The sequence below is a fragment of the Callorhinus ursinus genome, unplaced genomic scaffold, assembly GCF_003265705.2.
Source record: "Callorhinus ursinus isolate GAN/ISIS: 27379988/994484 unplaced genomic scaffold, GSC_fseal_2.0 scaffold31, whole genome shotgun sequence".
NCBI lineage: Eukaryota > Metazoa > Chordata > Mammalia > Carnivora > Otariidae > Callorhinus > Callorhinus ursinus.
The window spans coordinates 14,517,862-14,530,427 of record NW_027397093.1 but is presented as its reverse complement, the minus strand read 5'-3'; the positions used below and the strand labels follow the sequence as shown (position 1 = coordinate 14,530,427).

The 12,566-nt window shown below is 53.2% G+C and overlaps 1 protein-coding gene across 13 annotated transcripts in view; it reads left to right on the top strand.

The window, feature by feature from the left end:
- Window positions 1–12,566, top strand: part of PALD1 (phosphatase domain containing paladin 1) — a 150,261-nt gene that overhangs the window by 98,597 nt on the left and 39,098 nt on the right. The window contains exon 20 of one of the 13 annotated variants that reach the window (XM_073878874.1): window positions 7,316–7,748. The exons of the other annotated variants lie outside the window; for them this stretch is intronic. Within the exon in view, the coding sequence (XP_073734975.1) occupies window positions 7,316–7,333 (18 nt within the window). The 3' untranslated portion in view covers window positions 7,334–7,748. Of the gene's footprint in view, window positions 1–7,315; window positions 7,749–12,566 lie in introns of those variants that run through there. 13 annotated transcript variants of the gene reach the window in all.

Here is a 12,566-nt window from a genome sequence, read left to right as displayed (position 1 = left end):
CCGTTCTCCTTGATCGGTAAACTTGATCTTGGCTTGCTGGCTGTTCGTGGGGATCTTCTGGGGGAGGGGCCTGTTGCCGTGGTTCCAAAATGTCTTTGCGGGAGGCGGAATTGCCCCACCCTTGTCGGTCCGGGCTAAGCAAGCTGCTCGGGTTTGCTCTCGGGAGCTTTTGTTCCCTGCAAGCTCTCAGTACAGCTTTGGAGGACCAGGGTGAAAATGGTGGCCTCCCAGTATCCGCCCAGAGGAGCCGAGAACTCGGGGCCCCGCTCCTCAGTGCGCCCCCAGAGAAAAGCAGTCAATCACTCCCGTCTCCCCGGTCTCCGGCCGCACCCCGTGCTCACCTGGCCTGTGACCGAGCGTTTCTCTCTCTGGCACCCGACCCCGTGTGGGGTCTCCCAACCCAGCAGATCCCTGCGGTGTGCTCCCGCGCTGCTCCTCCCGGGGGAGGAAGGGGAGTCTCCCCGGCTCTGCCGCTTGTTGGGTCCCTGCTGGAGGAGCAGTGGCCCGACTGGGCCGCGGATCACAGTTTATGGCCACCCCGAGCTGAGAGCCTGTGCCTCGGCTCCGTCTCTGCAGCCGGCTTCCCCGCTCCGATCCCTGGGAGCTCTGCCGCACTCAGGCACCCCCGGTCTTTCTGTGACCCTGAGGGTCCTGAGACCACACTGTCCCGCGAGGGTTCCACCCCCCACTTAGCCACTGGAGCGATGTCTCTCAGCGGAGCCGGCTTCTAAAAGTTCCGATTTTGTGCTCCGCGGCTCCATCACTTGCCAGAAGAGGCTGATGGAGGCCCCATCCCCCGCCGTCTATCCTCCGGAATATCGCCTCGGATTCACTTCTCCGCACGTCCTACCTTCCAGTAAGTGGTCGCTTCTCTGTTCAGAGAGTTGTTGCTACTCTCCTCTTCGATCTCCTCTTGAGTTCGTAGGTGTTCAGAATGGTTTGATCCCTGTTCAGCTGAATTCCTGAGCCCAGACGAAATCCAGGTCTCCTACTCCTCCGCCATCTTGCTCCGCCCCCCCTCCATTGCTCCCTTCTGATGGAGCTTCTAGAACAAGGAAACACTGAGGGTATGGACCCTGGGGGCATGGAGCCCAGGGACATGTGGGCCTGGAGTCAGACCTCCTCACCCTTGGACCCCCAGGGCTCAAATGTTCTGAGTTCTTCTTGACCCCGCTTACCCTCCCAGCCTTGACCAGACTCCAGGAACTGGTCATATTCTGTGGAAGGGGGACCCCCAGAGGGCCTTTGTCATCTCTGCTTGTCCCAAGAACCAGTTTAGGATAAGCTGGAGCAATGGAGCGCCCACCCAGATGTTGCCTGACAGATCTTCCCACCGTGTCCTGTCTGGGGACCCCCAGCTTCTCCTGTAGAATCAGCACTGTTAGATCTTTACCTCGGCTTCTCCTTACAAAAGGCTGTTTATCTTTTATTCCCATAAGTAAGGCATGATCAGCAGCTCGTTATGAAAATTCAACCAGTATTGTCACTCCCCCCAGCTCCTCCCCCCACTCCCACCCTCTGGCTAGAGAAGGCCCCCGTGTCACTAGAGAAGCCCATGACGGCTGGGCCTTTCTCCTGGCAGTGCTGTCCCTGGCTGTGGCATTCCCTGCCCATTTGTCTGGCCACAGCTGAGACACACACCCCTCTCTGCTCCGGCGGCAAGAATGGTTTCAGCATGTGTCCCCTGGCCGTTGAGATCGTGGGTGACTCACCTTGTCTGAGTCTCCAGTTCCTCAACTGTAAAGGAGATTAAAATACTTATTTTGTAGAGAAAGGTCAAAGTTAAGGTAGGGTGCCCAGTGCTGTGCCCTACTTTCGACAGGAATTCCCGCAGGAATCGTCTTTGTTCTGATGAGCTTGTTATTCTAAGACCCGGAGCAAAGGAGTCCAGCGGAGGTGTCACCAAAGTAGGGACAGGGACCCACCGGAGGCTCCCTGAAAGTCAGGGAAGCTTGAGCCAGTAGGCGAGTAATGGCAGGGAGTTGGAGGCCAGAGTGTCCAGGAGGCAGAGCTCATCCACGTCTCTTCCCTCCTAGAGGAGCCAGTATGAGGGACGAAGGCACTCCTCCGTGTCTCACACAGCTGTTTTCTTAGGAAAGCCATGCTGACTTCTCTAACACCCAGAGCAGGTGCAGGGCAGCGCGGCATGAGGGGTGGTGGGTAGCAGGCCAGGGAGAGGCCTTGGGAAGGGCTGACTTGGTGGTGTCCCAGAGGAAGCCAGCAGCAGCGGAGCCCTGGGGAGCTGACTGGAGGGCGATTAAGTTTGTTGCAGTTGGATTAGGGCAGACAACCCTGCTTCCAGAAAATTTCCCTGCCTCTGGGTGGCCCAGGAGACAGCTGCGTTGGGTCAGGAAGCTTCAGGGGCCACTAGAGCTGGGCACTTCCTGCCCATTGCAGTGTCTCTCCCAACTGGCAGCTTACCGTGGGTCTTCCCCACCATGCTCGGCCCCAGAGCTCCTCAAGCCACACGGCCATGAGGGGCCCTTCCTTCTCTCTCTCTCTTTCCCCAACTATCAGCCTGCATCATGGCAGGCCCTCCCTGCCTTCTGCCGCCTCCCCCTTCCTCCTTCACGGTGGGTTCCCCAAATAAATCTCTCATACATCTAATCCCATCTTGGTGTCCGTCACTCTGAGGACCTGGATGACACCCCCTCACTCTTGTCTTGGCCTCTCTGAGCAGCTACTTTGTCCTGCTTCCTGGGGAAGGTCAACCTTCTCTGGCACTGCTCGGGGGAAAATGACCCCCTGTCTCCAACTTCACCTGTTCTTCATTGCCCTGCCCTCCGTCTCAAGGGAGGGGCCGCTGGTCCTGTGGACTGTGGACTGCGGCCAGGACACCGTTGTTCACGCTTACCTGTGGATAGAGGGGTGGAAAAGACAGGGGGACAGAAGGAGTTGATACCCCCAGATGTGCATATGGCGGTGAGAACCTCTGATTGTTTTCTAAATAAAGGGAATCCCCACTTGCAAGGTCTTTGAACCGCACCTCCAGAGTGTGTGCTCTGGAAACGTCCCCCTTGCAATCCTGAAGAGCAGTTCATGCCTGAGTGTGCTCTTCTCTCTAGCCAGCACTGCCTGTTACATTTTTAAAAAGTTCTTGCCATTTTGTGGCTCAAAATAGATCTCATACTTGTTTAATTTTGTATTTCTTTGAAATTGATAGTAAGGTTGAACTTTATTTCATGTTTATTGGCCATTTGTATTTTCTCTTTTATGAACTGTCTGTGTGTTCTTTGTTGACTTTCTTCTTGTCTTTTCCGTCTCGATTTGTAAAGATGGTAACGCTTGCTTTCCCACGTACGTTGCATTGTTTTTAGCTGTAAAATGTCATCAGACACACACGTTCCCTTAGAGCCTGTCCTCTCCACCCTTCTATGCTCTCAGTCCACACTGTAGCCAAGCGGTTCTCAGATCAATAGCCTGTGCTTGTTTTATTATGTTCTGTATGAGAGTGCTTACTTTGTCAGGGGCTGTATTTGGCTTTGTTTATTGTCCTCATCCCATTCAACAGCCCAACAATACCACAGGGCAGTATTATGGCCCCATTTTATAGATAGGGACACTGAGGCCTGGAGAGTGACTCCAAGCCCTTGCTCATTTCATTGCTGGAGCCAGCAATACTGGGATCCTCTTTGACATTTCCAAGGTTCAGAATCCTTCTGGAAGAGTGCCCTAGCTCTCTCTGCTTGGGTGGTGGTGGGGTTGAGGGGGGCGGAATGATTTCTTTGAAAACCCTCCCTCAAGGTCTTGTGGTTCTCGGACTCGATGCTATTCAAAACCCTACGTGCTTTCAAGAGGTTCCCCTCAACACCCACAAGAAATGCTTGTTTCCCATGAGTCATAGTGATATATTTTCTAAGACCTGGGCCTTTCAAATTTGACTTCATACCTCCTCTTAGTGGATTCTTTCCTTTTCCTACCGTCTCCTCACGTCACCCATGCGCAAAGCCTATGGGACAGCGTGTCTACGCACTCCCAAAGTAACTGTCATTCTTGTCATTCTTTCTTTGAACTAGGTGAGGCCGTCTTCTGGGCTGAATTAAACACCAACGGTTTATAACAATACCCACTTCCCCCTTCTCACTCTGACATTTGAGGTCACCAGTCTTTTTACCTTTTTCCAATCTGATGAGGAAAAAAAATGTAGTCTTATTTTTATCTTAATATGACTTTTCCAATTACTACTGAGATGGAACATCTTTTCGTATGTTTATTGACCCTTTGGATTTATTCTCTTATGGGTTTATTTTTCTACCAGGTTGTCTTTCTTAAATTAATAGGCATAAATGTTTAATACAATCTGTTTAATTCTTAGGTAGCTAGATGTAGAGCCAATTCTTTCATCCAGTCTATCTGGTCTTACAACTATTTTATTTATTTATTTATTTAAAAAATATTTTATTTTTTCATTTGAGAGAGAGCATGAGAGAGCACAAGCCAGGGGGAGGGAGAAGCAGACTCCCCGCTGAGCAGGGAGCCTGATGTGGGGCTCGATCCCGGGACCCTGAGATCATGACCTGGGCCGAAGGCAGGCACCCCTGGGCATAAACTTTCATTTCTTTTGCTAGATACCTAGGAGGAGAGTGACTTACACGTGAGGTGTATGTTGAACTGTTTAAGAAATTGCCAAGCTCTTTTCCAAACAGTGTGCGGGTTCCAGTGCCTCTACATCTTTACCAACACTTGGTATTGTCAGTCTCTTTAACTTTAGCGGTTCTGATAAGTATGTAGTGGATCTGTTCCAAACCCCACCCCCAGTCACATTTTATATGTTTCAGATTTCCATTTCATTCTTTTTTGGGTTGAATAAGCGTCAATCTCTTTGAAGATCTTCTTATTTGAGGGCCGACTCGGTTAGCCCTGTTTCCTTGGACGTTAGTTCTTTAGTGAGTGGGGGGCTTGTCTTTTGTGTTGTTGGTTTTCGTCCGTGGTTGGTGAGTTTGGGTTGTGCACTCATCTTTGTCTTGAGATTTCAGACTATCCTGTTTGTAAGGTCTGTGCCTACTCGGTGCAGCCTGAGCTGGCAGCTCCGGGGGAGGGATGGGACATGCTGATGCCCGTGTGGGCCAGTGGCTGACCTTCTGGCAGGGGTGCCCCCTTGTACCAGGTGTATATCGGCCCCAGGGTGCTGCCCGAAGTGCCCCACTCCCTGCTGCTACTGAGGGAACCCTCCCCTGCTACCTTGACTTGACCCAGGCTCCTTAGGGGGCCCAGGGAGAGTCAGACTCTCCAGCTGCCTCTGCTGGAATGCTCCAAGCCATGCCACAGTGGGGGCCCAGGCTTCCTCCTGCTCCCTGGGTTGGCATCTCTGAGCCAAAACTTCCTGAAAACGGGTTCCGCCTCTCACAGAGGGCGTTTACCTACACGGCTTGTGGGCTGCCAACCCCCCTGCCTGGCCCATCCCACTGGTCTTCTGTCTCTCAGGGACTCATCACAGTTTCCGACCTCTTTTTCAGAACTGGCATAGAATTTTAAAGCTATACACTTTTTATGATATTTGAGGGACTTTGGGTTGGAAAAGGGAAATCAGAGCATATCTTTAATCTTAATTTTTAAGATTTTTAAAATTTATTTGAGAGAGGGCGAGTACAAGCAGGGGGAGGGGCAGAGGGAGAAGTAGAATCCCCGCTGAGCAGGGAGCGCGATGCGGGGCTCGATCCCGGGACCCTGGGATCATGACCTGAGCCGAAGGCAGATGCTCAACCGACTGAGCCACCCAGGTGCCCCTAATCTTAATTTTTACATACAAATAGTTTACACTGTGTGCTGGGCCCTGCGACAGTTAGGGTCCCGGCAGAGAATGAACGGCAGCCTTAGCTTGGATTGTGATGGGAACCGAATGTGAGGACCATTTGCAGAGGCGGGGGCCGGGTGAATGGGACCAGCTAGGACTGGTGGGGCACCCCGGACCTAGTACAGGGGCGAGTGGTAACCGCCCATGGACCCGAAGGAGCAAGGGACAGCGTAGCCCTCCCTGAGCCCACTACACGTATCTTCAGGGGGTGTTGGGGACCATCTGCCAGGAACTGAGTTGTTGGAACAGCCATGACCCGAGCAACATCACGGAGCACAGGGCTGGTGGAGGTAGGGGAGAGGCCCGACCTCTCTCTCCTCTCATCCGCTGATCTGTCAGTGCCTCCCTTTGACTGGAGTAGGTCCCAGCACCATGGTCTAGGGGACCGGGGTCCAGAGATGGGGAGTGGGGGGAGAGAGGAGCAGAGAATAACCAGCACAGCCCTCTTCCAGGCCCTGCATGGACACCGTCCCTCCAGTAGCTCCAGGACAGCTCAAGGAGGACACCAGGCAACTTGGGTCTAGTGACTGTGCAAGTGCTATTGTGTGTGCCCTTGTCTCTGTCCCCCGCTAACACGTGAACTGCTTAAGGGAAGGGCCGTGTGAGATTGGGCTCCTGTCCCCAGGGTCTGGAAGGGCTCGGCACATGGGAGGTGACCAGCAGTGTCTGATGCTTCAGGACTTCGCAGGGCGTTTGGTGTTTGTGAGGCAAGGTAGAAGGGGACAGTCACCGATGGGATGCCTGTGGTGGCTTCCGCACCTCAGATCAGGGCGCTGTGCATATTCTTTCACCAAAGCCTCGCAGGTCAGGTTGAGGCAGGGGGTTCCGTTTTTAATTTGCAGACTAAGAGAGGTTTCACCATTTGCCCAAGGCTCCACGCGCATCCCCGAGGGAGCTGGGACGGACGTCATCAAGCTGCCCTCAGAGTGCCTGCTGGTAACAGTTGACTGCTGCTTCCTCCACAGACTGGAGGCTACCTGGGGCTGGGGACTGTGGCTGATGCATTTCCAATTATCCAAGACCTAGCAAGTTGCAGGTGTAGTAACTCTTCTTTTTGAAAGAAAGAATGAACGAAACTTTGGCGAATATTTTCTGACTATTGGAACTCACTACTGGAAATCCCTTCACTACTGGAATATGGTCTCTGAGGGAGCTTGTACTTCACAACGGACCTCTTCACGTAGCAGATGGGGGATCTGAGGCTGGAGGGCCATGCCTTAGCCAAGGTCGTGCAGGGAGCCAAGGCACAGCCAGCATGCTGACTCCCTGCCCAGGGTTCTTTCTTTTCCCTTCTTTTTTTTTTTTTTTTTTATATTTTATTTATTTATTTGAGAGAGAGAATGAGAGAGAGAGAGAGCACATGAGAGGGGATAGGGTCAGAGGGAGAAGCAGACTCCCCGCTGAGCAGGGAGCCCGATGCGGGACTCGATCCTGGGACTCCAGGATCATGACCTGAGCTGAAGGCAGTCGCTCAACCAACTGAGCCACCCAGGCGCCCCTTTCTTTTCCCTTCTTTTCCAGATCCACTGGAGCATCTAAATTGATACCAATCACTAACCTACAGCCTGAAGCCCCAAAGAAACCGCATTTCCTAAGAACCTCCCTGAGTCTGTGGGTGCCTAACCAGGCACGTGCTGATGGAACTTTCCTCCTTTCTCCTTCACTGAGAGTTTCAGGGCTTCCGAGGTTTGAGGTTGCATGTAAAAGTGTGTTTATGCACTTTTCTCAGGAGAGGGTCCAGAGTTTACATCAGGCTCTCAAAGCAAACACAAAAACTGTGACCCCCTCCAAAGTGTAGGGGGCTCCCTTTTGTGTTCTCTCCACTGGTTCCCCAACATTTTGAGTGCGGTGACAATAGAATTTTCAAAAGAATATTAGGATGCAAAATTTTGCAAAGGAAAATGCAAAAATTTTCCATTAAAAAGAAATTCACCACTCTTACAACACTATCATATCATAAAAGGACATTTTAACCTCCCAAACCAAGGACAAATTCTTGGGGTGGGGCACAGTGACAGGTCCTCGAGTAGATAAAGGGGCGCCTGTAACACGCTGTCTCTGTTCTTATTTTGCTCCTTTGTCCTTGACGGAAAATGTCAGTGTGGACCTGCCTTTGGAAGCCTTGCTCTGCACCTTCCATGCAGAGAAGCATCTGCTTAGGGCTTGGGTCCTAGAAGCTGCAGACGGTTCTGAAAAGCACCTGCCGGAGCTGGCTGGACACGGGCTCTGCTGAGTTCCTGGGGGGTGTTTCCTGCATGGCGGGTGCCAGTGGTGCTTTCCTGGGCTTTCCAGATGGGCACGAAAACACAGGTGTGTTTATGACTTTCACAGAGGGAGGTTCTGACCTTGTCCCTGGGGCTCAATTTCCTCTCAAGGGTTTTGAGGGAGAATCTGAAGAATGCAGGCTCCAAGTGGCTAAAGAAACCTGCTACCCCTAACCTTCTTGGAAGGGCAACCCTGGTGGGGGAGGGGGGCAGGAAAGTGCGGGGAGAGGAGGTGCTGGCCGTACGTGATGAGCCCCCCTTCTGGTTGCCTTGGTCCCTCCCTCCCTCCTGCGCGAGGCTGCTGCAGTCTAGACAGGCCCTTGTCCCTCCTGCCTTGGATTCCCGGTCAGGCCAGCGTCAGCACACTGGCTGGCGGTCTCCCCCGCTGGGCCTCTTCTCTCCTTGGCTGAGGACAAGCAGGGGGACCTGGCTTTACACAGAGATTTTTCTAGGGAAGCTTTGCTGAGGAGGAAAGTTGCCCCCCCACCCCGCCCCAGGAATGGGTTTCTGGGAGGGGAGGTGAGAGCCGTGGGCTGCGGACGGGGGCCCTTATGTCCCTATAAGTGGGCAGAGTCTCCATGAGTGAGTGCTGAGCCAATGGGCACTGTTGGGCACCGAATATGTGCCTGATACATTGCCCCAGCCTCTGTTTCTGCATCTCTAAAATGGAGTGCATGATGCTCCCCTGCCCCAGAGACCCTCTTTGAGGTCCCCACCTGTCTGTGGGATCAGCAGCAGGACAGGCCCCCCCCCCCCATGAGCAGGGCCCCTTTCCGATGCTGCTGTACGTGGCTTGTTTGTAGCTGCTTCCAGGTGAGGTCCTTTCCAGCCGAAGCACACGTGTGATTTAGCTGTTAGTCTGGCCAGGTGATGCATGAGCGGCTGGGTACTTGCCGGAGAAGGCAGTTGCTCAAGGTCACTTAGCAAGTAAAGGCAGAGCCCACTACACACAACTGGTCCGGGAGGGCTTGGGGAATGCTCTTTGCTCCCGATGGCAAGCATAAAGGCCCTTTTGCCCAGTCTTGCTATACGACGAAGACAATAAATGTTTTTTAGAAATAGGTGGGGGACATAATTAGGGAAGGAAGAAACGACCAGAGGGTCTATATCACTGAAGCTTTTCAAGGAAAGCCCTAGTATCATTTTTAGATATGCTACGGATGCTAGCCAAGAATAAGCTCCCGTGTGCCTGGGCTGGGTCCCTGTAGCACCTGCTTCTCCAGTAGGTACCAGATCGGAGTCACAAGGTGTTACTCAGAGTTTATAAGCCAATTTGCACGGTTTGCTTAATAAGCACATTTGCACAGTTTAAATGGTTTCCAAAGGACTTGAAAGCACTTTGGGTTCTTCACAACGTTCTAGAATTCCCTGCCATCTCATTTGACATGTGAATTGGTTCTGCAAACCGTATTTTTGTTTTGTTTTTGAAATCACGAACAGATGTTTTTGTTTAGACTGCTGGCTCCAGTTAAACACAGGCTTTTCTACTTCTCTGCCCAGCTTTGCTCTTTCAGGAGTGGGAAGGGAGGTTCTGGCCAGGCTGGAGTCCCGTCCCCAGGGCCCTCCCCTGAGCTGCCTCCAGCGACTGGCTGCTTCCTTTCCAGTCCCCTGTGGGGGATCGGGCGGCCATCCGGAAGGAAGGGAGTGAGCTTCCCGGGCCAGTCTGCAAGGCCTCGAACCAGCGCTTGTCCTATCCTGCCTGCGGGGTCCTTGCCTACCGGCCGAGGAGGTCAAAGTGACAGAGAGAAGGAGGGTCCGCATGCCTAGCACCGGGCCCCACCCAGAGAGATGCTCAGCAAATGCGTGCTCCCTGCTATTCCTTTAAGCTTCCTGGAATTCCCAATCCAGCCTTCCCTACCCTCTTCTGGTCCAGAGGGTATGGCTCAGGGAGTGCCCCTAGTTCTGGCGCCTGGAGAGCGCTCTGTAGCCTGTAGGAATCATTTACAAATGCCAAGGAGAGCAGAGGGGGTGGCCAGGGTCTTAGAGAACCTTGCAGTGCAGGATGGACCAGGGCAGAGGGAATGGGGAGCCAGAGGGAAAGCCAGAACCGATGGGAGCAAAGGAGAGATTTAGGGGGGTGGGCACTGCCTCAGGTCCGCGGCAGCCGAGGGGCTGATGCCCAGGGAAGGCAGACTGGGAGGGTAGGCCTGGGCGCAGGTGCAGGACATGTACTCTGGACCACTGGCAGCACCGTCCCTGGTTCAAACCTCACCCTTCCCAGCATCGTGGACAAGTTACCACACCTTCCTTAGCTTCAGTTTCCTTATCTGTGAAGTGGGGCTCTTAGGAAAACAAAATAATATAATGCATATTTACACAGGGCCTGCCGCGTAGCGGGCACTTGAGACATGGTACATAAAGGTAAAAACAGAAACCCCTAGAGTCCCATCCGCACCTTGGCATCTTACTAGGCGTTTGTACCTCTGTGCACCTATGCCTGAGGCCAGGGGCACCTTGGCTGGCTCTGGTGGGTCCCTTTCTCCAAATATATCAGCTCCACACGCCACCGTGGGGCAGTGGGGAGCCTGCTTCTCCCAGAAGGTAAGGATGGAGGACCTCACGGCGTTTCCTCCAGCCCAGCTCGGGTGCAGCATTCTGTGCCTGCTTTCTCAGGAGCTGGGCTCCATGCTCGCTGTCTCAGCCACCCCCCTGCTCATAGTCCTTTGGGGGCAGAGATGCACGTCAACATGGATTCACTCACCAGTGTTTATTGAGTACCTGCTATATGCCAGGCGCGTGCGAGGGGCTGTGGAAGCAGTTATGATAAGACAGAGCGACTTAGCATACTAGGCAAGAGAATCTCGCCACCCAGGAATAGGTGCCCACTCATTCAGCTTTCTCCCCCTGCCCCTGCCCGGTGGGCCCCGTGCTCTGTAGGGGGATGGCGGAGTGGTGGGCAAGGCTGGGCCCTTGGGCCCTAGGAAATCTTGGAGTTGCCATGGTCCTGCCATGAGTGTGAGGATGGTTTCCCTGTGGCTGGACGGCTGAGCTGGATCTGGGTTCAAGTCCTGATTTGAACACAGGAAGGTGAGGGCAGAGAGTGGCGAAGAAGCTAGTGGCAGGCTGTGGAAACAATCTGGTGGTTTCCTAAAAGGTTAAACCTAGAACAACCATGTGACCCAGCAATCCCACCGCTCGGTATATATCAAAAGAAGTGAAAACAGGGACTCAAACAGATACTTGTACCCCAGTGTTCATAGCAGTATTGTTCACAATGGTTCAAAAAGTGGAAACAACCCAAGTGTCCGTGGACTGACGACTGGATAAACAAAATGATACATACATAGGAGGGAATATCATTCAGCTATAAAAGGAACAAAGTCCTGACACGTGCTGTAATGTGGATGGATCCTGGAAACACCGTGCTCAGCAAGAGAAGCCAGGCACAGAAGACAACTGTAGGGTCCTGTTTGTACGAGGCACCTAGAACAGGCAAATTTGTAGAGACAGAAAGTAGAATAGGGGTTACAGAGGCTGGGGGGAGGACGGAGAGGGAGTTACTGTTCACTGGGTACAGAGTTTTTGTCGGAGATGCTGGAAAATTTCCAAGCGTGAAGAGGGGTGAGGCTTACACAACATTGGGAATGTATTTAAAGCCACTGAACTATGTGCACTTACAAATGGTTAAAGTGATAAACATGCTAGGTATATTTTATGACATTTCTAAAGAGCGAGCGGTGGCAGAGAGAGATTCCTCCCCCCTGCGAGCACCCCCCTAAAGTGGATCCCCTTCAGCTGCTCTGAGGTGTGGAGATGGTTCTGAAGACGAGGAAGGGGAGTGCAAACTGGGCTCTCAACATCTGGGGGGTCCGACGGTGGCACGAGCGGAGGAGGTTCGGAATGAAGTGGGGGAAGGCCCTCCGCTTTCTGGGAGACGTCATTTCTAAAGTGGGGATAAGTCCACCCCCCTCCTAAGCTGCTGGGCAGATTAAATGCATCAGCACAGGTCTGCTCCTTTGAACGCTACAGTCAGTGTTCCAGAAATGCTGTCTATTAGCGGGAAAGAATGGAAGGGAAGAGGCAAGGAAGGGCAGCAAGTCTCTCAATTCCTCCGGCTTGGAGAAATGCTTTACAGAATGAAATCACCCCAAGTGCCGCATTCCCGTGGGAGAGGGGCAGGAGCGGACGGCACCATGTCCCCACTGCATCGCGGCCTTGGCTGGCGGCAGCAGGACCTTGGGCAAAGGTCCCCGGTCCCAGAGGGGCCTATTCCTGTGAATACGGACAAAAGCGGGGGTGGGGGGGGATGGTCAGCTTCATTCCAGGATGGTTGAGTCTCACAGGGAGTTTGGGTTTCCCCAGGGGAAAAGCCAGTGTCCTGCCAACGAGCTGACATCACTGCCCTTTTAAGAGGAAGCTGGGAACCAGCTGTTGTGCAGATGCATGGTGAGCCCAGATGTGCTGTGGGAGCCCCGCGGCACACAGATTCCAAGACAGCCCGCAAAACAACAGCAGCTGTTGGGGGTCTGGCAGGCTGGGTTGTGTGTCTGGGCCTTTGGAAAGAGGAA